General features: G+C 48.5%; 1 protein-coding gene across 2 annotated transcripts in view; it reads left to right on the top strand.

Annotated features, from left to right (window-relative positions):
- Positions 1-26: 26 nt before the first annotated feature.
- CEP164 (centrosomal protein 164) overlaps positions 27-27,183 on the top strand; it is a 49,819-nt gene continuing 22,662 nt past the window's right edge. The window contains exons 1-15 of one of the 2 annotated variants that reach the window (XM_049801355.1): positions 27-196; positions 1,139-1,334; positions 1,891-1,984; positions 2,362-2,473; positions 2,859-3,054; positions 8,939-9,097; positions 10,007-10,135; positions 10,531-10,608; positions 13,312-13,422; positions 15,791-16,234; positions 17,730-17,813; positions 19,133-19,216; positions 22,484-22,569; positions 24,132-24,281; positions 26,283-26,501. In XM_049801355.1, coding sequence (XP_049657312.1) covers positions 1,903-1,984; positions 2,362-2,473; positions 2,859-3,054; positions 8,939-9,097; positions 10,007-10,135; positions 10,531-10,608; positions 13,312-13,422; positions 15,791-16,234; positions 17,730-17,813; positions 19,133-19,216; positions 22,484-22,569; positions 24,132-24,281; positions 26,283-26,501 — 1,934 coding nt within the window. In that variant the 5' untranslated portion in view covers positions 27-196; positions 1,139-1,334; positions 1,891-1,902. The remainder of the gene's footprint in view (positions 197-1,138; positions 1,335-1,890; positions 1,985-2,361; positions 2,474-2,858; positions 3,055-8,938; positions 9,098-10,006; positions 10,136-10,530; positions 10,609-13,311; positions 13,423-15,790; positions 16,235-17,729; positions 17,814-19,132; positions 19,217-22,483; positions 22,570-24,131; positions 24,282-26,282; positions 26,502-27,183) is intronic. The other variant, XM_049801356.1, reaches the window with a different exon arrangement.

Genomic DNA, 27,183 nt, shown 5'->3' with positions numbered 1-27,183 from the left:
GACCAGCGTCGTTGCTAGGGCGGCCGGAACCCGGAAGCGACGTGCGCGCCTCCGGGCAACCCGCGGGCGTCGGTGGAAGCGGCGAGCGGGCCCCGGGGCCGCTGCCCCCGCCACGGGGGAGCCTGGTGTGGGGGGGTGAGCTGTGCGGCGCAGCTCCGGCGGCCTCGGTCGGGGGCCCGAGCCCGCCTTGGCGCCGGTGCGGGCGGCGGTAGGGAGAAGAGCGAGCGGGGCGAGGCCAAGGGGTTGAAGCGAGGCTGCGGCAGTGGGAAAGAAGAAGGGAAGGCCTCGGGTCGGTTGCCCGCGTCCGGCTGCTTGGGTGAGGGGGAGCGGCCCGACGGCGTCTTGCCTGCAAAGCTGCTGCGGAGGCTCGTTTTACGTCAGGCTTATAAATAGGGAGCGGCCTGAGGACAGCGGAAGGTGAGGAGGGCAGGGAAGGCTCAGCCGTGGGCAGCGGTGTGGCGATCTCACTCCAGGCGATCATCTTTGGTGTGGTCGTGCTGCTGGGATGGCTCCTGTTCCCTGGGAGGCACCTCGGCCCTTACATCTCATGAGGAAAGCAGGGGCGTGCTTTGAGCACCTGTTATGTTGGGGCTTTTGGGGTAAAAGCTGGTCTGACCTTGTTGTTCCCCTCTGGGATCGAGTGGTGGGGCTGGAAGGGACTGTCCTGTCCTCACTTCTGCCTTGTCTTCATGGCCACCCTTCTGCTTGTGTTGGTGCTGGCATGTGGGTGGCTGCAGGGAGCCTGCTCAGCTGCCTGGCCTAGCCTGGCTCCCCATGCAGCTGTGTGAGACTAATGCTGGCCAACTGTGGTTGTGCAGAGCCACAAATGGGGGTGTTTGGGGTGGGGAAAGTAACTTAGAACTGCCACACCTGTGGTGGATGGGTCACAAGGGCCCAGCTGTAGTGGGACTAAATGGCTGCCTTCAGTCTTCAAGTTAAATAGTGAAGCAATGCTCTCAGGGGTGGGACATGTTATATTAGCATCCTTTTACAGCTTCTGAAATGTATTCTGGGAAGGCGAGAAGCTGCCTTGTCCCTAGGCAGTGCTGATTCAGTCCAGGGACTCCTCCTGGATAGCTGTGCTGTGCTCTGGGAAAACTGCTTGCTCTCCTTCCCTTTCTTTCCATTCTCATTTCAGCTTATTTTTTGCCTGTCGAAAAAGTGCCTGAAGGGAGTGCTCATCTTCTCTGTAGAAGCTTGAAAGGCTGGGCTGGGGGTCTGTTTGCAACTTCTGTGCTGCTTCAGCTCTGCTCCCTGTTTCTGCAGCCCCTGTGAAGTGTGCGTGGAAGGTCTTGGACTTGGTTTTGCTGCATGCACCGCAGTGAAAGAGCCCTGTAAGCAGAGCAGAGAGCTCTGCCCTGTTGCACATATTGCTTTCTTTGGGGTGGCTTGGGTTGTGGGTGGTGAGACCAGGGCAGCTTCTTTCCCCTTGGCCCCAGGGCAGGTGTTGGACTGTAAATTGGAGAGCTCCCAGCTGTGCCCAGCCAAGCAGCTGGGCTCAATCTCCTTGTGAATTAATAAATTGTACAACAGAACTGTGCCAGCAGACCCTACCTTTTGTAGGGGAGGTGGGGAAATATGCTTGTAAATAATGTAGTATTTCTTCTCCTCCCTTTGTGCTGTTAATGCACTTTGAGCTGCAGCCTGCTGCCTAGCGCTTTTAGCGGTGTCCTCTCTCCTTTACCAGAATCCATTGGTTCTGGCTGCTTTTGCTTTTTGTCCTTCGCGTCTGCACCATGCTGGGCAGCCCTGACACACCTTGTTCCCCTCCGCAGCCCCGGCGCTGAGTTTCCTGCGGGGCTCTGCCATGCGCTGCATGATGAGGAAGCTTTATTTCCAAGTGTGTAGTTGATCGATGGGATTTTTGTGTTGCTTCCTTCATGCCGCCAGGTGCAGAGAGCCATGGCAGGAGCTATGGTGCGCATTGGTGACCAGCTCATCCTGGAAGAAGATTATGATGAGACGTACATTCCCAGTGAGCAAGGTAACTGATGCCTGTCCTACCAGGAGCAGTGATAAGGGATTCAAGCGTGCAGGTCACTCTGAGGTGTTTTAAGAAAACGGGAATCAGGGAGAGCATGGGTGGAGAGGCTAGAATAAATGGGATTTCATAGAAGACAGAGCTGAAAAGTTAGCTTTCTGGTTGCAAAGATAAATGCTGTTTTGCAGTCTGTCTTCTAGCTTTACCAGTCTGGTAGGATGTGCTCACTGACACGCGGGGCCGTGCTGACAGCTTTTAGCAGCTTTGTTTCGGGATCGGGATTTCCTAGTGTCCCCATTGCTTTAGCTGAGGAGGCTGGTGGCTTATTGCATAGTGCCTGGTGTAGACCATCTCCATGGATTCCTCTTCTGTTTTCCTAGAAATCCAGGATTTTGCACGGGAGATTGGGATTGACCCTGAGAAGGAGCCAGAGCTGATATGGCTGGCCAGGGAAGGCATCGTGGCCCCGTTACCACCCGAGTGGAAGCCCTGGTGAGAGCTCTGTCGGCAGCTGTCCTGTGAGATTCCTGGCCTCTCCTGCCCTTCCCCTGCTGGGTGCTGCCCGTGTTGGTGGCAGAGCAGTGTACCAGCTGGTGAGGGGGGGAAGATGCCACAACAGAGGTACTTTCTGTGGATGGGGGAGCTCGGCTCTTTGTGGGGTGGCAGAAAAAGGGGAAGGAGCGTTTGGGAAATTGGATAAGGATGCGAGCGATCTCTGGGAGAGCTGCTTCCCCACACTGATGCGTCTTTGGACTCTTGGAGACGTACCCCTCTTCACTGACCATAAGGTGGTCACATGACCCAGTAAGATGTCCTGGTACATGCAGCTATATTTGTATGTGCTCCTTCACCTTTTCATGCTGTTTTTCCCATATAGCCAAGATATCACTGGTGATATCTATTACTTCAATTTTGCTAATGGCCAGTCTATGTGGGACCACCCCTGTGATGATCACTACAGAGAGCTCGTCATTCAGGAGCGAGAGAAACTGCTGGCACGTGGCAGCATAAAAAAGAAAGACAAGAAGAAGAAGAAAGACAAGAAGGAGAAGCAGTCACTGAAGCGACCCGCTGTGAGTAGGCTCTGCTTGCAGTGCTTCTGGGGAGGGCTGGGTGGAGGATGAACAAGTGGCTGTGACCTAGAGGGTGATCCTGTGCCATTGCTGCTTGGGGATTGGAACAGCAATCCCCTGACGAGATCCTGTCCAGCACGTTTGTGAGTTTGATGAAAATCCAACAGAAGTGGGGGCACAAACCCATGACAGTTGGGAAGTTTTGGTTTAGAAGGACCCACTGGGAGCAGGGGTGCCACAGCCCTGTGATGGCCTTGCTGAGAAGGGTATGGTACCAGCCAAGGATGCTGGTGCTATTCTTGGCAGCAGATATTTGGAGTGCTGGAAAGATTTCTTTCTTCGGAGAGGACAACAAACGGTGTTTATGCAGTGTCCATGCATGTGTTGCTATGATATACAGGCAGCAAATGCAGGTTTAGACATGTGAGGTTAGTCTGCTTTGCTGTTGATATCTCCAAGTGTAACTGAATTCCCCTTATATCCCGAGTGACAGCAGATCATCCCTATCTTCCCTTTGCTGGTAGTGAGATCAGTCTCCTTGGGGAAAGATGGTGCCTTGTGTTGTTGCTCAAGGCATAGACCTCTTCAACTCAGAAAGCCTCAAGCTTTCACTTGAGTGCTTTCTTTTCTATGTGTACATGTACTTGCAAGTGCTCAAAAATGCACAGACCTATTTATGTCTCAATTGTGTATTAAGTATATATCTGTACTTTAGATAGATAAGGCTGTATATAGTAATATGCGATATGTCTTAGTTATTTGCTAATATTTATCTACTTGGGAAACACAGCCAGGGATTCTTCCTTCAATATCCTTTTTGTCAAATGCCCTCTGCCATCCTGCCCTGTGGGCAGGAGAGTCCTGAGCCAGATCCAGATAGCCAGATTAGGGATGAAGGCTGCCTTGATGAAGGCAGAGGGAGACCATCAGACGTAAGTGATTCAAGGAGGCTATTTGCAGGCACGTGGCCAAACAAACTGCATCACTTGCTTGCTCCCAAGCTCAGCGGACCATGCCAGACCTTACGTGATGTGGAGAAAATTTTAGAAGATCCCTCTTTTAGCAGCTTTGGTGTAGGCATCCACCAGGACCACTATACACCTTTAGAAACGCAAGAAAAGCTTTGTCTTGACTCCTCTGACTTGCTGTCTGATGATTTAGAGGTTAGGCCACCAGTGCAACCTTTGTGTGTGTCAAAGAAATCCTATTCATGAGACTTTCAGAATGTCAAAACTCTGCTAGAGGCCTTTGAAGACAAAATCCTACTCTTTGAGGGTGAAGAGCTGAAAGAAAAGCAGAAGATGAAGGATGTGATGGGTGAGTGTATCCATAAGCCTGATCATCCCTTCTCAGTCAGAGAGAAATCTACAGGACTGGATGGGGATGTGGAAAGAAGCCCAGGCATATTGCAAGCCAGAGAAGAAGAAAGCTTTAACCACTGGAACAATGAAATTACTCTTTTTTTGATGCCAGTCTTGCATATGACTGGGGTTTGCAGGAGACAGTTGACATTCCATGTGCTCAGGAAGAGCTGAGATCCCGCAGCAAGTTATCTGAGAGTGGAAGTAAGAGGAAAGTTAGAGATGAGGCTTTGGGTCAAGCCATCAGTGTGTACAAGAGCAATGAGACAGTTGGCAGACCTGAGAGAAAGGGTTCAAAGCAGATGGAGCTGATGGAAGTAGGAGCAGATATGGAAGTAGCCAGTAGCAATGGTATGCTAGAGCATAACTCCACAGTCCATCAAGATACCACAGATATACTACCCTGCTTCCAAGGGGTAGATGCAAATAGAGGAATTGATGTGGAACTTCATTCTGCAATGGACCCCACATTAAAATGTGTCTTTTCAGCTGCTAAAGATAGCTGGAGAAATGACGAAAGCAGTGGTTTGATATCAGAGTGTGCTAGCAGTGATTCTGGCAGTTCTCATAGTGATCATGCACCACAGGTACTGGGAGTGAGGCACCACAGGTACTGGGAGTGAGCCACTACTTCTGTCCGCACCGTGAGTCTGGGAGATGGAAGGATGCATGCTCCATTGCAGAAGAGCCTCTGTTGTCTCGTCCGCTCCTGGGGTCATCCTCGTCTCAGTCACCAAGTCCTGCCCAGAAGCCAGAGAGGGAGCATAACATTGAGGATATGAAATGGTGCTACAGACCAGAACCTGACCATGTCAGTGTTATGGTGGATTTTTGTGGGAAATGCACTGCCCAGAAGTGCTGGAGTGCAAAGAGAAGCAAAGGGAGGAAATGGGAGGACAGATCAAGCTTCTGGAGTGTGGGTTGAGTGCCAGGGGAGCAACAGGCTCTGTCAGCATGTGAAAGTGGCAGTGACCCAAACCAGAGAAACTGCGGGGAGTTGCAGCAAAATAGATGTTGGTGAAGGAGCAGGTGGGAATGAGGTAGGATGAAATCCTTTGTGATGGCCCTTCCACTGTAAACATTTCTGGAGAATTGGGAGTGTGAAAACTTGCTTCCAAGCTAATTTTCAGGAGAAAAGGGGCAAAAAACCTTCTGTTGGAGGTCACGGAAGCAGATGTGGCATTAGTTATAGTGGCTTTCCTAAAGCTTGGGGGTAGCTTGAAAAAGCCGTTGTTTGTCTTCCTTGCATGGCAAACACTGCACAACTCATGCCTTTTTTTAGTTTTGCAAGGACATGAACTCAAAAACAGGTGATGGGCAGTAAATCAAGTGGGATAGCAACATAGAATGCAAAATCATCTTTAATTTTGGCTCTAAGACTCTTTGTAGTAAGCGTGCTACAAAGTCAGTCTTTTACCTGAAGATCCCACAATCTAAATTGAGGGGCAATGGCTTATTCAGATATTTCAGCTATTATAGTGGATGAGGGAAAGGCTGTGGATATTATCTACCTCGACTTCAGCAAGGCCTTTGACACTGTCTCTCATGGTATACTCCTTGAAACTGGTGTCTCGTGACCTGGATAAGTGCACTCTTCACTGGGTGAAAAACTGGCTGGATGGCCGAGCCCAGAGGGTAGTGGTGAATGGGGTGAAATCCAGTTGGCAGCGGGTCACAAGTGCTGTTCCCCAGGGCTCGGTGTTGGGCCCTGTTCTGTTTAATATCTTTATTGATGATTTGGATGAGGGGATTGAGTGCACCCTCAGCAAGTTTGAAGACGACACCAAGTTGGGAGGCAGGGTCGATCTGCTTGAGGGTAGGGAGGCCCTACAAAGAGATCTGGACAGGCTGGGTCGATGGGCTGAGGCCAATCGTATGAAGTTCAATAAGGCCAAGTGCGGGGTCCTGCACTTTGGTCATGGCAACCCCATGAAGCGCTACAGGTTTGGGGAAGAGTGGCTGGAAAGCTGCCTGGCAGAGAAAGACCTGGGTGTGCTGGTTGACAGCTGGCTTAACATGAGCCAGCAGTGTGCCCAGGTGGCCAAGAAGGCCAATTGCATCCTAGCCTGTATCAGAAATAGTGTGGCCAGCAGAAACAGGGAGGTGGTTGTTCCCTTGTACTCAGCACTGGTGAGGCCGCACCTCAAGTACTGTGTTCAGTTTTGGGCCCCTCACTACAGGAAAGACACTGAGTTGCTGGAGCGTGTTAAGAGGAGGGCAACCAAGTTGTTGAGGGGCCTGGAGCACAAGTCTTACAAGGAGAGGCTGAGGGAACTGGGGCTGTTTAGTCTGGAAAAGAGGAGGCTGAGGGGAGACCTTATTGCTCTCTACAACTACCTGAAGGGGGGTTGTAGTGAGGTGGGTGTTGGTCTCTTCTGTCAGGTGGCTGGAGATAGGACAAGAGGAAATGGCCTCAAGTTGAGGCAGGGGAGATTTAGGTTAGATATTAGGAAAAACTTTTTTACTGAGAGGGTTGTCAAACACTGGAATGGGCTGCCCAGGGAAGTGGTTGTGTCACCATCCCTGGAGATATTCAAAAAGCGAGTGGACAGGGTGCTTCGGGGCATGGTTAATGGTTGGACTCGATCTTGAAGGTCTTTTCCGACCTAAATGATTCTATGATTCTATTTTTAGCTTAATTTTGCTTGCTGAATCTCGAGTCTCAGAGCGATTGACTTGGTTATGGTGATACAGAAACCATAAGTCACAGCCAGCTCTGCTGCATCCATGTCCAGTAGCTTGAGAAATGGAATCTCTTCCCTCTTAAATGAAAGAAAAACAGGAAAAAGTTTGAATGAATTGGCTTTCTCAAACAAGAGAAAGATTATTCACACTGGTTACAGACTGTTGTTTTGCATGTGGGTGCAGTAATGACTTGTCTGAGCACAATTTAGTCCTTGGACTGCTGCCACTGTGGTCTTAGGACACTGAGGCAGCTTACAGGTGTGACAGGCCCATCTATAAATGGGACTTTCTCCTTCTTGCCCTGAGAATAGCTGGACCATTTTGTGCTATTTTGCCCAAACTCTTTCTCTCTGTCTGTAGCAGGATCCTGCCCTTCACTGGGAAGAATGTTCCAGGTTGGGTTGTCTTCATCCATGAGTAATTGCCTCAATTTAATAAGAACTTACCAAATCTCCTGTTCTGAACAAAAAAACCCAAAAACCACAAACCAAAAAAAACCAAAAAGAGCTGAAAGGTCACTGTGTGTAATGTTAATGAATTGCTTGGTTCTACTGTTGCTAGTACCCAGCTGTGGCTCCACCAAATCGCTAGCTCAGGTTTCTAATTACTAGCATGTGGTAGTGCTCAGTTAGCTGATAAGAACTATGACTATAAATATCAGATAAAATGCAGATTATCCTGAAAGTTTTAATTAGCCCCATGGAAGTGAGTTTGTCTTTGCTGAAGGACAGCTAACATCCTCTGTTCCATACATGTAGCTAATGGCCATCTGTAGAAAACAATAAGTTAAGCTGAGCATGTGTGATTTATTTTGTTACTGTTGTTGTGGCAGTGACTAGGTGGAAGAAGGGATCAGTGAGTATTCACTTCCCTCTCCCCATCCCTTGGTGTGCGAGTGAATTAACTCTGGCCTTGGTCTGTAATCTTGTGTGGGTACAGAGTACAGGAACTGTGATTTCTGAATGCATGTGTGCTCTGCTGAAGCAACAGCACTTGGCTGTACTGGCACACTACAGAGGAAATCCTAGCATGTCTTCCTTCTAGCTTCACCTGTGCAGCTTATTGCAGGGTGAGACTACTTGGGTGTGGAATTCCACAAAGTCAAAGGGAATGGTCACATTTCTGGGTGAAGATAACTTGATATGTCAAGCATGTGTTGCTTGGAGGTGAGGGTGGTGGATGGCTCCCAGAGCTCCTTCAGTGCTTTGAAAGGGGGAGATGCTTTCAGGAGCTTCTCACAGATGTGCTGCGGCAGAGCTGCTTTCCTCAGCCTGTAACTTTTCCACTGGTGTAAGGTGAGGAAGCATCCTGGATCTTGGTCTAAAAAGAGGGGTGTTAGTTGCAGCTTGTGAAGAGTAGGAGGCTTCTTGCCATCAGAGTGGTTTCTACTTCACTCGTTTCACGACGTGCAGAGTAGCAGGGCAACAGAGGTAAAGCTGCCCAGTTTACCTTGTGTGCGTGATGTTGGGTAGGAGCCTCTCCTAGAGGGTGCTGAGTGTAGGTACATGCAGATGTGTGAGCTAGTGTGGCTGTTGTTCTCTCGCATCAGTTTTGGAGTAATGCCCATTTATTTTTTGAATTGCCTTGCTGCTGTAAATTGTCATATTCAGATGGGCCTTTGGAAGGCAACATGTGTGAGTAAATCAAACAGCTATTCCTTACATCTTTTGTGTGCTGGTGATGGCTGGGTGTGGCGTCTCACAAGCAGTTTTTCAGTGGTGGTGGATTTAGTATCAGCAGCTAGTGTTTGCACAGGGGAGGGCTTTCTCCCTTTCTGAGATATGGAGTGTAAGCTGTGCACCCATGCTGTCCTCTCAGTGAGTCCCTTCATGCTCCAGTCCTCAGGCACCCTGCTAACACCTGTCCAGGCGCCCCTGGGGAACCTCGCTCCACTGCGTGGCCTTGCAGCGTCTCCGGCTGGCATCCTTCGCAGGTCGCTGAACTTGGATGTGGGGAGCTCGGTGGACTCCAGCCTTGTGGCCAAAGTGGGGACTCAGGTAAGGTTCTGTCTTCTCTGGGAACATGCCCTGGCAAGCACACTCTGCAAAAGGTCACAGGCATGGTGATACTTAAAAACTTAAATGACGATATTGGTGATCTCTCATCAGTTTTGAAATACTTTTGTCTGTTAAAAAAACACTTTCCTACACTCTTTCACTATATTTCTTTTCTTTTGCTATTTCTAGGGAGCCCAGTGCTAAACTTGTGGTGAGCTTTCTTCTGCTATGTGTAGCAGATTTAAAGAAAGAATTGTTTCAGTTACTGTTGGGGAAAAAAGTCTGTTAAGTTCATTTTAGTAGAACTTTGATTTGTGTCCAAATGAAGCATGACATACACTACAGATAATGTAATCTAATAAATAATGTTTTTACCCAACTATTTGCTGAGAATAAAAAAATTAAAAGAACAATTTTCTGGATGAATGCAAGACTGACAATCATGTTGAATGATTATTTACAGAATGTTACCTTTGGGTCAACAAAACAGATGTGTTAAGTGGTAATGAATTGATCTTTTAAAGGAAAACAAAACAATATATCTGCAAAACATCATACAAATCAACACCTCCACTGAAGGTTTTCTTCTTGCTGAGTTAAATCTTGTCACTGGCCATTTCAAATATCTTGTTTTATTATGGTCTTGGCTGAATCAGTGTTTTAGGCACAGGCAGGTTTTGCAGATGTGCTTCTCAAGGACAGGAGCCTCTTTGGTGTAAGAGAAAGTGTGCCTCAAAGAATACATCTGCCACCTGGACGTGGCTCTACCAGAAGAAGGGTAGCAGCGTAATCCTGAGCACCTTCTCAGAACTGAGCAGCTTTCCTGCTGCTGGCCAGTGTCTCAGTGGGTTTGTATCTCCCCTTTCACTTCAGCTGTCCTCTTGCTTCCCTTTCTTTCTGACTTGACAGCCTGCAGAGACCTGTAAGCCCATAAGCCAGACCAAGAAGTTGCTGGGCTTGGTCTGTGAAGAGAAGAGTTCCTTGAACATGGCGGCTCCAGATAAAGGGAGAAACAAAGAGGGAGAAAGCGAGAATGAGGTAGGTTGCGTGCCTCAGCTCTTAATGCGTGTTGGTAACTGTAGTGCATGAACCCTGAAGGAATGAAAAACTGTGATGCTCTGTTGGTAACAGCTGATGATGGGCTGCAGCTGTTCCATTTGATTCTGGGCCTTAATTTGTGCTGCACTTCCTCTGTGTTTTGTTTGATCACCAAAAAGTATCTAATCCTGTTTTCTTCTTGTACTCCCTATAAATCAATGTCTGCCACGATGTATTTCCAAAACAAATTGGCTGTAGGCTTATTGCCTTGGCATATTGCTATAGGTCTGCTGCCTTATTTCTCTGATTAGGACCCCCCAGTTCCTCCTGTGTGGCCTGTGGGATTGCAGGGGTCAGAACTCAGTATTAGTCATCTCCTTTTTTAATACCTTTAGAGTCACCATGGGACAGCAAGACTGTTCAAAAACCTGCATGTGGATGTCAGCGCCCTGGGAGGCAGCTTTGACTCTGAGGTAAGAATGTGGGTAATGCGAGATGGGCAGAAGAGGAGCTGCGACACTGCCCAGCCAGTGCCTGGACTGGGGAGTGAGAGTGCAGGAGATGTGCCCAAGGGGCGAGTTTCATGTATCACTTACAAGTAGGAACAGCCTGGAGCAGACTGATGGAGAGGAAGGGCTGGGGGGAGTGTCTGAGAAGCCAGATGCGGTCCACAGGGGACAGTGCTGTGGGTATTGAAGGCAAGTTTGCACTTGAAGGAGAATTCTTGTGGTTTGGTAGGTGGGATTGGAGAAGACAGCATCTTTGCACAGGGTAGAGCTTTGTTTCATTCTAAAGCGGAGAAACCAAAAGCCATGTAGGTGTGACAGGCAAGCTGGAAGTCAGCTCTTCCAAGGAGCAGCAGAAAGAAGGGGGTCTCAGATCAGAGAGGTGCCACCATTCTTGCTGTGGGAGGAAGGCTTGTTGAGGAAGAGGCACCATTTGCTTCCGCATTACTTTTTTCAGTGAGTGTGGAAAGGAGGCTCATTCTCAGCTGAAGTTGCAATGGTGGCACTGGGGAGAGGAGAGGGGAACGTACTCTGGAAACACCATTCTTGCACTGTCATCCAGTTCCACAAGAATCTTAGAAGCTTCCATGTGGACCACACATGGCCACCTAAAACCTGTTTTCTTTTGTCTTGCACTGCTGATAAATTCCATGGCTTTGACATGGAGCGTCAGCAATGAGTTCAGTACACACGTGGCTTTGTGCAGACATTTAGCTTTCCATGTGGGTGTGCGCTCTCTGCCAGCACTTTCTTAGCGGTGATCAGGCTTAAGATGACAAGGGCACAATAGGAAGTGCGTTGCAAGCAGCTCTGGTGATTTGGCCCAACTGTGCTGACATTAATCCTTTCTCATTGCTTTGAAAATTCTGTTCCAGTATCTGAAAGGCAAATTAATTTCTTTTTAAAGTGTTTTACAGCATTTCCCTTATCCTTTTCACAGCATACAAAAATTAAGCTGTAAAGTACTTTGCCTGGAGAACCCATTCACAGTGCTGGGCAGAAACTGCAAAGGCTTATGCTAAAGTGGATGTGGAAAAGAAAGGCCCGACTCTCTCATCTCCAAACAACAAGCGGCCTGTCAGGGCCCAATTTGCCACTGAAATGTTAATGTGTCCAGGAACAAAGAGATGTCTTGGCATTTCAGTGCCACAGCAGGGCTTTTGGAATCTATTATCATTTCCATTATGAAATGGCAATTGCCGCCCAACAGCCAGGCTCTGTTAACCCAGTTTGGTGATATCTTAGTCCTGATAAGATATTAGTGCCCCACTGGAAAATATAATTCTTTTGTAGTTCCATGAGATGGCAGTAGAAAAGCACTCCTATGAGCAAACCGCAGCCTGTAGCCCAAGCTGTTCTCCAGCTTCCTTACAGAACCGAGAGGAAAGGATTTATACAGGAAGCCCTACAGGGGGAAACCTAAGCAGTAATGGGGTGAAGTGCTGAAAAAACCCTGGCTTTGTGTAGCCTGTGGATCAGGGTTGAATACTTGTATTCAAAGAAAATTAGCTTGGGGTTTTAGTGACTTGCTGAGACGAAAGGATGTTGGGTAAAAGCAGAGGCTGCATTGAAGATGGCATAAGCATCTGTGAAAGAGGGAGGAGAGATGGAAAGAAATGCTACCCCCCCCCCCCCCCCTTAGTGGGCTTTTCTGGAGCAAGGAGTAAATTAACTGGGGAAAAAGGCACTGAAAACAAAACCCAAGTCAGATGCTGGAGAAGTTGACATGTGAGGTTTATGTGTAGTAGTCAGAATGTACTCTTGGAAAGAGGGCCTCTTCTAGGCAGGTTGGCTTGCTTGGCTGCTTGTGAGGTTAGCTCTCACCCGAACCCAGCTTTCTTGCCTTCTGAATTCCTGTGAGGGAATAGTTGCCGCAGGCATGTGAGACTGCCCTAAAATACAAAAGGGCTTTGGGATACTGCTGGAAGGGGCAAGAGGAGGAAAGAGGTCTGGAAGCATCTCTGGGCGCCTGGGGAGAGGGTCCCATAGCAGCAGAAGTGATCCCCTGATGCAACACTTGCAGCTTGGGAGGTTTAGTACTCTGCCTTCTGCCCAGGTCAATCTCTGGGTAAACACTGGGAGTCAAGGGGGTCTTTTGTGTGGTGGGAAATTACCATGCAAGGCTTCTTTACCAGATGGAGATGTGTGAAAGGGAGCTGTCTCTGTAAATAAACATTGCGCAATACAGCTTGTGTGTTACTGTGGAGATGTCTGTGGAGGAAGCAGTGCTGCTGGTTCCCAGGAAACAAAGACATCTATAAAATAGCACAGGGCTGACTGGTAAAAGGGGATGAATGGTTGCTGTGGTCATAGCCTTGCTTGCTCCCATGCTGGGGGAGCATGGCTGAGGAGTGCTGTAGTGAGCCATGGCTTGCAGGGAGCCCTGAGTTGGGAAGAGTCTGGTAGAACAGCAAGTTCATTGAGCCAGCCAGCAGGAAAAGCAGCAGCAGCAAGGCATGCAGAACAGAAACAGTTTGATGTTTGGGAATGTGGGCCTGTGAGCTCCTGAGCAGAGGCTGGAAAGCTGTTCAGCTGGAGAGCTTTCTGCTCCAGGGGTGCCTGCAGGGGGTGATATGCAGGGCAATGACCTGTCACCGGTGGGTGACCCAATCAGCTTGCAAAGGTGATGTGAGGACTTTTGCTAGTGGATGTGTTACCCCACCTTGCCAGGAAAACAGCAAAACAGAGGAGGAAAACTGTGGCAGCCAGTTAGCTGATGTTGCTGAAGCTGACCTTGAGCACCGAAGGAGTCCTGCAGAGGAGGCTGGCAGCCTGCAAGAGGTGATGAGTGGTGCTCTGACATCACGGTCCTGCTTGCATGGTGTCACTGAAGCTTTGCATGCAGTAGGCAGCTTCTAGTGTTGTGGTGTGGCTCTGACAGTTGCTTGGTTTGTTTCTTTTGCTGGTTAAATTATTGCATATGTGGAGAGAGGTGTAAACTTAAAAACCAAGGATGAATGCTACGCAGATGAGGTCTGGCAAACCTAACCCTCTCTCTGTACTTCTGTGCCCGAGAAGAGCCTGAAATCAGGGAGCCAGGGGGGAGCACCTCACCTTTCAAAGGCATTCTGTATGCAGTATTAGATTTTTTCCCTTTTTTCCTTTTAGAGGTAGGAAGAATGTGAAATTTTTTGTTGTCATCTCTCACGTCCAACACATTAAAGTCCAAAGAGGTGATGTAGTCATCCTGTTTCTTGAGATGAGTAGTATTCAGTTTTGGTGGCTGCTGTTCAGCCTGATTGTTCATCTCTGAGATGCCTTTCCAAAACCTGATCCTGTTGGTATCGATCTGCTTTTCTCCAGACTTATGCTGATTGCCAGAAGTCTGGAAGTAATGATTTGATAGGCAGACATTTCACATCAGTTAATGTCGTTCAGCTGCAGGTAAAATGTGTTACAGCTTGTGAAAAGATAAGCTAAAGCTAATTATAACCTGGCTGAATTGTTGTAGCTCTGAAATCCATAGCCTGTTTTTGCACAAGGAAAACCTCCCTCCTCTTCTACCTGTGTTCTTGATTGGCAAGGTTCCCTCTTCTGGACAGTTGCATTTGTGATTGTGAAGGTGTAAAGTTAACAGAAGTTTTGTCTGTATCTGTCCTTAAAATATGATTCTACCAGCTAAAGAAATTCTTCTGGGATATTTTAGTAACTGAGGTAAACTTGCCTGGAGAGAAATCTTTTTGTGTGCACAGTATTATTGGATACATCGGTATATTCTGTTGTGGTGTGTCTGCTCCTTGAAGGGAAATATCTGTGTACTCTTTCCGAGCAGAAGAATCCCGATTGGTCTCATTTGGCATGTTTTCTTGGGCACTGTCAGATGTCCTGGGGTGAGGTCCTCAGGAAAACTCTAAAGCAAGCCTGTCCAAAAGGACACACAACTTTCCAGATGCTCTAGTCCCCAGATAAAAGGAAGCATAATGAGGACTCCTTCACTGGAGTAACACTACAGAAATGGTACTTGCACACATTTTTCTGGGTTCTGGAATAAAGGTGCTATCAAGGCCTTTGCAGAGCCTCATGTGGCTGGCTAGTGATTCAGCAGCATGTTTGTGAACCTCTGCTAACCAGACACTGAACTGGAAAGGGGCCATAAGCTTTCATTTATTACTCAGCAACTTGCAGGTGAGGCTCTGAACTGCAGGTTTTTTTGGAAGTACCCAGTGATTAGATTTCTCTGTCCTCCTTTCTAGTCTGATGGATGGCGCTCTCAGCCCTGAGAAGGTCTCTCAGACAAATGATGTGCTAGAAGACATTCTTTCAGTTAGTCGCAGCTCTGGGTTTAAAGCTGACAGCATTCCAGTTGCACTTTGATAAAAATACATCGTTAAAATATGTGGTCTGTGTATGGTACATGCTGTACACAGGATGCAGCTAATGTTTGACAAGACACCACAGCATTAATAAAACAGTGAGAAAGTAGGACGTGCTAGCAGTTTTGTTTGCATACTGATGAGGGAACCTTTTCCTGCTTCCTCCTGGCTATTGCACTTTTCATTGTGAGTTTTGTGGGCCTCCCCACTGCTGAGAGGCAGCTGAACCTTTGGGTGACTAAGCTTTATTTTGGGATTGTTTTTTCCCAAGGCCGGTGGGTTCTGCCATTTCTCAGTCTATTGTGTTAGCTAGTCACCATCCCGTTCTAAGCTCAGAGCAGTGGCTTAAATTGGTGCCCACCCTCAAGTTTGTGCCGCCAGAATGTGTATGATTGCATACTGCGTGCTCGCCTCTGCTTATAATTTCAGGCAGAAGTTAAATGTCCAGTATTAGTATCTTGCAAATTTCCCCCTCTCATGGAACAGATCCAATGTGGAAGCATAAATGGGCCTAATGCAGAGCACATAGGGTACTCCCAGGGGCTGATGGGCTTTGCAGCAGCCACTGCTAACTCTTATCCAGTGAGACCCTGTGAATAAAAAAGCAACAGATTTAAAAAAAAAAAAGTCTGAGCCCAAGAAGTCAGTGTATTTACCTTAATGAAGTTCCTTCCCTTTGAAAGGGACTGTATGAAAAGAAACTGGTCTTGAAGTCACCCAAAGCTTTGCGATTTTGCTGCTTGCTGTAGGACAACCCGTGCTAGTTCTGACCCCTGCATCCTCCCACAGAGGAGGAAAAGGACATTGTAGATATAATTGTTTGACTTGCTGCCTAGAAGGAGTCTTTAAAATCAAGACATGCTGAAGAAGGGCAAGAGTCTTCCTTGGATTCTGATGCTGCGTGTCCTCCGACTCCAGTTCAAGTCCTTCCTGGAGATGCTGACAGTAGCCTGTCTGGCCAGAACAAGGAGGAGTCTGATGGGAAACTCAGTGGGAATGAACTACTGGGCAAGCAAGATGCTGAAGGAGAAGGTGACATCTCTGCAGCTGATGAGCTGCCCCAATCTCTGGGGGAAAGGAGTGCAGCAGGGACAGATGTGCCCAGTGGTGCTGGGCAACCTAGAGTTGCATCTCCAGCTGCTGAAGCTGCTGAGGCAGATCAGCTGGCAAGTCTGGCTGCCACTGTTGACACCGTGTCTGTTGGTGAAAAGATAGTGAACGAAATGAGGGAAGAAGCAGCAGCTGATCTGAAAACAGACAGCAGGCTGGATGCTGGCAAAGTAAGAGACCTGCCTGCATGGGTTGGGTTTGGTGTGGAAGCTGCTGTGGCTGTTCCTGTTGCTTTGTAAAGCCCTTATTCAGGAAAGCTTTTCAAGTGCTTACTTGTTTTCTGTAAGTCAGTGTAAGTGCCTTCCTGATCAGCAGGGTGTTCCTGGGGGGGCACAAGTGCTCTGAGTTCCCAGATTGGCATCTTTAGTATGGAGCAAGGAAATTGTTCTTTTAAGCATACACAAAGTGCTGTCCAAAGCAACCGACAGGCAAAAACCCTGAACTGTGACGCGTGTTTTGAGTCTTGGAGGAGAAATAAGTCTCAGCTTTCAGTGCTGCCATCTGTACTAAGCAAGCAGGTTTTATAATGAAGTTCACACCAAGCCCAGCTGTCCATGCTGCTTTGTTTCTCTCCTTCTGTTGTTTTTCTCAGCTTATGCAGAGATGGGGCAAAAGTGTAAAGTGAGTTGCCAGCTGTGATATCTGCAGCTCTGTGGAGGGATGCGACAGGGAGGTGTGAGGCCAGAGTGGGGAAGGATGGTACCTCGGGGCTGGCACCGGAGCTGTAGCTCTGGTCTGCTGAACATAGTACCTTCCAGTCTGCCCATGGCTTTTCTAGCACTCTCTGGGAGGAGGACTGGCCCAACAACTGACTGTGGTCAGCTGAACCTGGGCATTTGATTGTGCAGTCTCTGGCAGGAGAAGAACCATTAACTGTCACAAGGTGCAGATGGGTTCATGGCCTGGCCTCTGCAACTGGGGTGCCAGACGGATGCATGCTATCCACTCTTCTTCAGCGTCTTCTGGAAATGTTAGAATATGAGATCTGATAAACTCTCTCTTTCCAACCTAGCTTCCTTCCTGCTGATTTGGATGATTTTTCTAGTTCTATTGATGTGTAGTGCTTTTAAGAAAGGATAAGCTGTAAAACTGAGCTTGGAAAACATGCTCTGTCCTGAAGAACTTGAAGTTGAAAGCTTTGCTTTTACAAACACCTGCATGCTTTACGTATCTGCGTAGTCCTGCTGAAGTCAGCAGGGCTCCATGGGTGTTCATGTTGAATAGTTATGTACTGTTTCAGGATGGCTGGGAACATATGAGTCCTTGCTGTAGTTAGACATGGCAAGGTGTGCTTTTAAAGTCCCTTTAAGACCATGGTGCTGTTCTGTGTGGTGGGCTAGGGGGTTCCAAGAGCTGCAGAGATCCTTGCAGAAAGGAAAGAGGACAGTAAGCAAGTGCCTTTTATCAGGGATATTTGAAGAGCACATCTTTGCCCTCCCTGGTCCCATCTCCTGCCCCACCCTCCTGTGAAGTGGTGTTTTGTGCTTGTCTTGTGGGTCACACCCTTAGTGTTGTCTTTCCTGTGATGTTCAGTCACCTTTTCTTCCCTATGTTATAGAGAGGCCAGATTTGTCTTCCCAGTATCAGTTGTCATCTTGTTGGAAATACCTAGGTGAATCTGCAGGGGTAAGATGTGTACAGGCTATAATGCATATCTCCTCTTAGCTTTCAAAGGCATCTGAGACCAGCGACTGTGGAGATGACTTGCAAGTCTCTGACTGCTCAGACTGTGAGCTGATTCGGCCTATGGTGAGTCACTAAAAGCTCCTTGCCTCTTGGGTGTGGGCTTCATGTTCCTCTGGGAACATTAATGCTATGCCCACATCTTGCAGTCCAACTGCCTGACTCCTTAACTGCTAAGGGATGACCTTACAGCTGTGGCACAGGCCAGCAATGTCATCCTGCACTTAGCAGGTTCTGTCTGTGGATGAGGTAATATCCCTGGAAAAGTAGGTCACTTAGAGCTGGGACGGTACTCAGATAATTGCAAAAAGGAAAATAATAAGCAGTGTAAAAATTATGCTTTAAGGGACTCAGTGGCTCTTTCTAAGGGAAGTCTGTATGGCCGGGAGACCTGGCTCCTGTAGGTCTCAGAGGGATAACATGCAGGACGGTAGGCCTGAGATGAGGGGGGAGGATGCCCATCAGCATCTCTTCATCTCTGCAGGAAACTGCCATTGCCATCTGCCAGTGGGAGCAGAGGCGGCATGGCCAGCGAATGGCTGAGAATATCATTATTTATCGGTGTTAGTACAAGCCTCTGTGTTGGCAAGTGGCTGCAGCCTCAAACAATACCTTTTGTAGTGCTCGCTTGCGGGCATGCGTGTGCACACATGCACATGCTCCCTGTGTGCAGCCAAGTGCAAGGACCCCTAGAGACTCTGCCAGGAGGGAGAATTATCTCAGAGAGTGAATAGCTTGTGGGCAACTTGCAGGAGCTGACTCTTAGGAAAAATCTCTGGCAATCTGCAGCACTATCATAAATGAGAGCAGTAGAGGCTGGGGGAAGATCTGCTTGCTTTGGATGTGCTGTGTGTCACCCCTGCCTGCTGTGCTTGGTGGCATGGAAGTGCACACAGGTAGCGTGACAGAGCTCACCACCCTGTGATACCACTGTGTACTCCTTGTGTGGCCTTGCAAGAAGAGTTTCTTCAAGGACCATCAGTGAAGGGAACCTCTGTGCTGCGTGCTCCTGGGGGCCAAGCCCATAGGGAATCCTGATTTACTGAGCACCCCTGTCTGCCATTGTCCCAGCAGGTAGCTCTGCATAAACTGCCTTGCCTGCCTGTGCCTCTGCACCTTGGGAAACAGAAAACTCAACTCGCCATCTGTCTGCAGTACACTTATGACCTATGCTTGGACACGGGCCCGAGTCTTAGTGTAGCCATCTCCTACGTGCTGCAAACCTTTCTAATTGTTCAAATGTCTAGTGCTACAAAAGGCTTGCTGTCAGAGGGGTGGTGAGTGTAGATTCCAAGCTGTGTTAGGATTTTGGCCTAGTCTCAGGATCTCTGGCAAAACCTGCGCATGCTCATCAGACACTGATCCTTTTTGGCTTTCTTCTTTAGGACTTGGGCTTCCAGAGTCGGCTTTCTGAGCAAGTACTGGATGTGGGGGTTCTGTCTCCTGCTTTGGACAGACCCACGTGCAAGGTAAGTGCTGTGTGTGTGATCAGGGACCAATCTGTGAACAGGCAGGGTAAAATACTGTATTGTGGTGTACTAGAAACAGGGTGACGCTATCAGCATAAAGGCTTTGCACAGGCAAACAAGTGATGTGTTAAGTCTCAGGGATTAGAGCAGCACTACTAGTGCGTGGTTCTTTTTCTGCAGAGATGAGATGCAGGTAGCTACACAAAACATAAACTTTGAGTAGAGGTGGCTTGTGAAGGGCGCATGCATGCAAGTGCAATGTATGCTTTCCCTGCCCCACTACAAACGTAGATAAATGGCTTTCCTGGGGAATGGTGGGAAGCAGAGTCTATCTTTTTTCTTTTGTGAGTATATTTGTCCTTTTCTTTCTCTTAAGCAGATGGCAAGGATTTGTGTAACAGAACACGATAGCATAAATTGGGAAAAAAAGGAGATTAACTCCCTCTGACAGATTTTGGTATAGGGAAGCTTATTTTTAAGCATTTGGTTGTCTTGCCTGCTTTCATGTAGGGTGTGGGGAAAAATAGGCTCCTTTCAGTGAGTCTGTGGCATACGAAGGAGTGATGTATGCATGCATGTGTCTGCTTCCTAGATCATGTTAGCCTGGGACATATCTATGATAGGGCAGTTGTGAGTGAAGAAGACCGCTGTGCATCTTGAGGTTTTATCCTTGTCTTCTCAGCATGTTGCCAAGTTGGCTTCCTCATTCTCACGTTCCTATTAAGCCCTCTCAGCTACCCCTCTCCCGTGCCATCTCAGCTTATCAGTCTGTTGGCTGGAAGCGTGCTGCACAGCGACGCATGGGGTCAGGCTCCAGCTGGGGGTACTCAGCCTTGCTCTGATTGTAAGCGAGTTGATCAGCTGCACCGGAGGAGACCCCAAGTGGCAAACTTGCCACCTGTCCAGCAGAGAGGAGCAATCCAGTTTGTAAGGTTGTGTCTGGAGAATACACCTGTCCTCTTGTGCCTAATAATGAGCATAATCAGATGTGAAGAGAAAACAAAACATATGCCTGCTGTGTTCTCTCCCTCTCCCTCTCCCTCTCACTGCAGCACAGTCGCCGTGCATACAAATGTCTTGTTGGAGCAGCCACATTTGGAGTTTGTTACAGACCTGTCTTGAGGAGAGAGGTGGATTTGAAATGGTGCTGCCTGCAGAACTGCAGCTGCTCTTTTGTGTCTGTAGACGGAGGCTAGTCTGAAGTGACTCTGGGTTGTAGGCATGTGCTTACTTCCACGTAGTGAGCTTGCCTTGCTTTGAATATATTGGCAAAAAACTCTTAAAAAAAGACCACCTCAGTCAGCTACATGAGCACACAGTATTGGAGGTTTTGGGTTAGTGTGTTTTGGTAGGAGCGGTGGTAGCTTGCAGAGGCTGTGTGGGCTGCTTCCTGCTGGACCTGGCTTCTCTGCTAGCGGTGGGGAGGCTTCTCCTTTCACCCTTCACTTAACAGGCATTTAAAGTGCTGGCATCCTGCTTTGCTGGCCCTGCTGCTGCACTGAAGGTGATGGTGAGAAGCTGGAAGCAGGCGTGCGATCTAAGCTGATGTGTGTGGAGATCCTCCTGCTGAGCTCCCTTGGGAACTGAGCTGTGCAGAGGGAGGAGATGGCCTATTATGTGTCATCCCACTTTCCTGTGTCCACAAGACTGCCTTTGTATCGTGATCGTGTGAGATGTCCTCTGTGGGATGCAGCCTAGCATTTAAGCAGTGCAGAAGACTGCTGGGGATCCTGAGGCAACAGGAGGGGCAAGCGTCTCTGGTAATTTCACAGACAAGGCTTTAAATCAGCCCTGGTTCCCTGCTGGCAGGTGCTGTCTTCACCTTCTCAAATGTGTCCAGAGATTTCTGCAGCCTGTGACTTCTGGGGAGGGACTGCCTGCCTGTGAAGGCATGTTGGGCAGGGGTGCAGCAGTGGCCCCATGTGTGGGCTCAGCAGCATTACCCTCTGACTGCTTATCCCTGTTCCCAGGAAGATCTCGTTCTCCATTTGTCTGGCTTCTTTCCTTTCACAGGCAGCAGTGACAGAGCCTGTTTTGAGCCAGGAAACGTTTGCTGAGCTCCTTGGTTCTCGGGAATTGAAGTCATTAGTTACACTGGGGCAGGAGGGAGGCTGGGAGGGGGAGCTGCCTGGGAGAGCTCTGACCAGACTGATGTGATGGAAGGTGACAGCACTTGCGGGGAATCCTTCTGCTGTTTGCTCTGCTGCACATTTGCATACATTACTGCTGGTTTAATTCTGTGTTATTTTGGCCTTGGTACATGGTATGCTCCTGCATGGCAAGGGCTGAGCTCACCTGCTGTTTCTGTGGTCCCCAAGAATTTATGAAGGGGCTACTCTTCTGGGGACCAGAAACCTCAGCAGGGAGGCTGAGCCCTTGCTGCTTTCTCATGTGGGGCTGACAGCTTGAAGAGGGAAGTTCTTCCCCTCCTCAGGTGAAAGGCGCAGCGCGTGTTTGTGCCTGCTGTGGGGACAGAGGTGCCTGGCAGGTGGGAAAAGGAGCAGCTGACTACTTCATATTAAAATATTTGCTATTCATATTTCAAGTATTTACTATGTCATCAATAAGCCAACTGAGATTGCTCAGCATTTGTTACTGAGGGGGCTGGCTTCCTTAGCAGTACCCAGACTGATGTGTTGTGGAGTGAGTACTTGGAAATCCCTGGGTAGGTGAGACTGTGTGTATGCTGCCCATCACAATCTGCCTGAGAACCAGGATGCAAGGCAGGACTGAGTCCTACTGTGATTTTGGTTGCAGCCAATGTATCAGCTTGCTTTATGGCCACAGCATGTTATTTTAGTTTTGTGTGTGTGTGATGTTCCTCTCTTAGGAGATTTTTGTCCTATGCTTTTCAGGGAGTTTAGTGTTACTTGGATATGTGAGATGACCTTTGGAAAAAACCAAACCTGTGTCCAAAGTGCTTAGTGCTGGCAGGGAGCTCATCTTCTGTACTGAAAAAGCAACCACCAGACCATAACCTGACACAACCCGGAGAGCTGAGCTCCCAGGCCTCTCAGTTGTGCTGCTGGAACCGCTCCTGCAAGGTGTTCCTCTGTTTTGAGACTCTTGGTTACCTGCAGAAGAGGAAGCTAGCACACTCAGCTGGGCATTCTGGAGCAGCCTGTGGATGCCGTTTGGTCCTTGGGTTCAGTGCTGATGTGCTGGACCAGAGCAGTGGTGCCCTTCAGCGGAACCACTGTAAGGTCCTGAGAGGCTTTGGGTGGTAAAGGAGCCAGCAAACTCCACACTGTTTGCTTTTACCTGCAGGCTCAGGAGCTGGGAGAAGAGGAAAAAGACCAAAGCAAAGCCAGTATAGAGGAAGAGCAAAGCAAAAGAACAAAAGCTGCTGAGAGGTATGGTACAAACAGTCAGAGCAACAAAGGAGGCATGGGCAGCTCTAGCTCCAGATGACTTTCTTGTCTTGTCCGCCCCTGCTCTGCTCCAGTCACTGTAACCTGTACAGGTGTCCCCTGTAGAACACTCTGAGATGCTGCAGCTTCTCACAGGGTCTTTCCCATTAAACCTCTTGCTTCTCCTGCCACCTTCTTAGTACTGCCTCAGCAGATTTCAGCTTCATTTCAGCTTCTGGCTGGGTAGGCAGCAAAACTGCCTGTCTTTCATTTCCTTGTGACTGCCCCACATGTGGAGCTGGCTTCTGTTTCCCTTACAGCTATCTGACTTTTCTCTAAGGCTGAGAAAGTCACGCTCTTGCCAAGATGGTCTGAACCTGTTAACATTATGTGGTGTGCCCTGTGGTTTTTAACCATGGAAGACTTTGCCACTGGCAGTTGCTCTGTGACGGACCTTTCTGGTTTGGTCAGTGCTGGTCCTGCTGGGCTGCCAGCTCTTCACTAGGCAGAGCCTGTAGCTGAAGGCTCCCAGGGCCAGCCTGGTACCTCTTACTGGTGGCTGAGAGTCCAGCAACAGTGTCAGCAGTTCTCTTCCACTTCCTTCCATATAGGTGGCCTAGAGGAAGTCACTGGTTGCCCAGGTGTAAGCAAGAGCAATGCTGGCTTCCAGACCCTTAGCTACTGTGAGGACTAGACTGTCTAGGGGAGCTATTTTCAGCCTGTTTGTGGTGACCTGTTTAAACGGTTGAAATGCTGTGCTGAGCATTGAGCCCTGTGCGCTCTCAAGCCCCTCCCCATCTCCTTTGAGAGCTGCAGCATGCGGTGTTTATAGATGAATTGTGTCAAAACTCTTAGCCTCTGCACAGAGTTACAGATACTCTGGGGCACTAGGAACCAAGAAGCTGTTGCCTGTGCCAGGAAAACTTGTGAACAGAAGAAGCTGCAGTCCATCTTAATGACTGGCTGCGGACACTTTAGACTTGCAGCCTGCCTCTTAGAGGAGCTGTTCATGTGAAGGTCCCTGAAAACATGTTCCTCCTGCAAGAGTTGTCTCCTTATCACTTGGTACCTGCTTCCCAGCTGTGCATCCTTTCTTTCTCTCTGCCTCTAAAGCTAGCTCGTGCTTGCCTTGTCTCTCTTCTCTGTACTTCCCGGATGAAGTAGGACTGTAGATGTAAACATGCCTGCCAATATTTCCATCTGTAATTTGGACAACAGTGTGAGTATTGCTAGTAGGGCTTGACTTATTTTAGGGAAATTCTCTAAGGGCCTGGAAAGAGGGGGGAATAATCCAGGGATTGGATTCAGCATTTTGAGACTGACACCTATTAAATCCTTTGCTGCCTGTTAGTCTGGCGGACCTTGAGGTGGTGGGAATGGTTTGGAGTTTTGCTGTGCCTTTGGCAGCCCCATGTTGGACAAACGGGTCCTGTTGGCAGGCATGGCTTGGTGCCCATCTAAGTCAGCCACACATCCCATCTTCCGCTGTCTTGTCTACCTGCAGCAGCCAGTAGTCTCTGATCTGTGCTAATCTGGTCTTCTGTTACCTCTTTTGTGCTGCCAAGTGAGAGGGATCAAAGTGCTTGTGAAATGCCAGAAGAGAAGTGTTTTGCTTTAGAAAATCCTGATCGGGAGGAGGCTGTGGCCCAGGAGCCGGAGGAGGCATTGCTGGATAGCCTAATCAATTTGGAGGAGCTTGCTGTCCTGCAGAAAGCGTAAGGGCTTCATTTAAGTCTCTGGTGTTGTAAGCATAACAGCTTTTGTCCTTTTGTTCCCCTTTGTGGTGTTTGAAGTTAGTGTGTGAAGACGGCACACTAGGAGATGTGGTTTGGTGGGCACAGCAGAGCTGGAACATCTCCGTATGCGAATCCGAGCAGCTGTTTCACTGGTGAGAGTGCCAAGTGAACAGTCTGTACTGGGGAGGGTGAGAACAGCAGCTCAGCCCTTGGGGTCCGTGGCACAGGACTCTGTGGGATGGAGAAAGAGCTGTTTGCTTTGTGTTTGGAAAAGCCTCCTTCTTAACAGTGTCGCTAACGAGGCTCTAAGCATTCACCCTCCTTCAATAACTGCTTTCAGAGGCTCCTGAGTTCACTTGCTGAGTGGTGCTGAGGTTGGGGGGGGGGGGGCAGTGACAGGGTCAACAACAACAAAAACCCAACAAATCACCCCATTTTTACAGTCACTGGGGACATTGGTTGCTTTGAGAGAATAAGGTCAGAGCACAGGATGGTGGAGCTCAAGCTCCCTGCAAAAGCCAGTGGACTTTTGCTGTACTAAATTGATGGTCTTTGCAGATACGTACCACTGCGATAGAAGATCTCAGTAGAAATGATTGTGCTGACTTTGCTTTCTATGTCAAATGACAGATCAGCAGATGCAATTGGAAAAAATAGGCAGCGCATCTCTCGGGACAAAGTGGTGGAGAAGCAATCTTTCATGTGGAGACCAGCACAGTATCTCCCTTTTTCTATTAGGAATTGTGTTGAGTTGTGTAAGTGTGTGTGTGTTGGCTGGATCTCTTTTTAAGCAATAACTAGGGCAAAAGGAAGAAGATGATAAAAAGGTGGACGTGGCTGAATTGCTTTGCAGAGCAGCCTGATAAATGACACCTTCTGTAGGCATCTCTGCAGTTGGCCTGGAGCATGTAGTGTTATGGGGGAGCACTAGTGAAGTGGGATTTTTTCAGAACCCAACCATTCTTTTTTCTGTCTTGTTCTTTTTGCTAATGGCTGTGGAAGTGACCTTTTCTCTTTTGACTAAAGGCTCTATTACCGGGGCTGTATTTTCCCCGATTCCTGGCAAAACAGAAGTCCCTCTGCCTTATGCTAGCAGTCTCAGATCACAACAAGACCTTCCTGCTCCAGCTTTCACTAGCAAAGAATAAAATTTTTTTCCTATACTAATCTTCATTTTCCCCTCCTTCCCCTTCAGCCTCTCTCAGACCTTATAATTTTGCTGCTCTCTGTCTGAAAAAACTTAATTAGAAACAGATTGGGTTTGAATTTTTGGAGTGCTTAGGGCTTTCTGTTGCCTGGAGCTGGCAAACTCCCAGCACACTTTAGATTGCAATTGCAGAAAAATACCTGGTCCATCAGAAGCGCACTGCCAATTCCTGTGCTGAAAACAGGTACTGATTGCATCTGCTTTTGTGCCTGGCAGCCCAAGCCAGGGTTTCATAGCTACTCGATCTTTCGTGAAGTGAGCCCATGCTGCCCTCACAAGGGTAGCTCTAGTGGGCCAAAATACGAATTATTCAGGACCTGAGTGCTGCTAGGGCTGGGTTTAATACTTTATCAGTCAGAGTTTCTGTGGGAGTCAAGGAGAGGGCACACCACAGTGTGTGGGTGTATCCCCAAGCTGTTACCTGAGGTAACATGCTACTCAAAACCCTGAGCATGTGCTGCATGTTCCCCAACAGCCTTGTAAAGTGTGCTTTACTGTAGCAAGCTTGTCTTCTGCCTCTGTGCCCTCCACCTACCTCCACTGCTGTTCCTTACCCCCTGTGAGCGAAACAGTGAGGGCTCCACAGCAGCCCACAAGCGGCCGCAGTCTAGTGGGGATTCTGCATGTCCTTTGTTGACAGTGAAGCCTCTAGAGTAGGTGGGTCTGGGATTTTTGGTTTGGAGTTGATACTGTTTGGGGGGATGTTGCTGCTTGTTTTTTGTTACTTGTTTTTCTGTCACCCTTTTGCCAAAGGAGCTTTCTCTTTTTGGTAGGCAACCTGAGAAGGAAATCAAACACGAGCAGTTGTTGAACCAGCCTAGTGAAGAATCCTTGGAGGGAATAGCCAAGGAGATGGAGATGGAGCTCGAGCAAGAGAAAATGCATTTGTTGCAAGCAAAGAAGGAGAAAATTCGGCAATTCCAGGAGGAGATGAGGCAGCAGGAGGAGGAAGAAGCTGAGAAGCTTCATCAGCAAAAAGAAAAATCCCTCAGGTACTTTCCTCTTTTTACTCCCTCTCCCCCCTATTTATCCTCTGAGCCTTTCCTAGCTGTGATTTCCTTGCCGGTGGCCACAGGCTTGTGCTGCTATAGGCCACCACCTTGAAAGTGGTGCTACTTTTCAGAGTTGTGGGCAAAGGAGGCAAGAACAAGGCTTTTGGGGAGGAGGAGTACAGAACTCTTTGCCTGGCACAGACAATCCTGTGTGTGAGGATCCACACATCTTGAAATGACTAGCGATATGCTGTTAGTGTTGTGTGTAGAGAGCAGTCTGCCTCAGGAAAGCACTCTCCAATACAGGCAAGAGAGCATCTTCCCATCTCCTGTAAGACTAGCTTTGGTTCAGTACATATGCAGCTTTCAGAGCTCTGAACCTGTCTCTGATGGTTAACCTGGGAAAAGTTTCCACTTCAGTGCTTGGAGCTTTACCGCCTGGCAGACGTTCAAATCCTGGGCTAAATGGTAGTAACAGGACTTGAAATTGGAGCATTAGAGGAGATGAGGTTACCCCAGAGGAACTATCTGAAACTCTGGTACTGTATGTTTTACAGAGGGACTTCCAAACAAGGCTTTAAGGAATAGGGCATGGATGTCTGTGTGAAACCCAGCCAGTGTGTGAAGATCCAATAGCAATCCAGGGAGCAGAACAGCACTGGGAGCTGTGTCCTTTCCCTGG

This window comes from Accipiter gentilis, chromosome 5 (genome assembly GCF_929443795.1).
Source record: "Accipiter gentilis chromosome 5, bAccGen1.1, whole genome shotgun sequence".
Taxonomy (NCBI): domain Eukaryota; kingdom Metazoa; phylum Chordata; class Aves; order Accipitriformes; family Accipitridae; genus Astur; species Astur gentilis.
The sequence above is the reverse complement of the archived record's forward strand: the minus strand, read 5'-3'. Positions and strand labels throughout refer to the sequence as shown.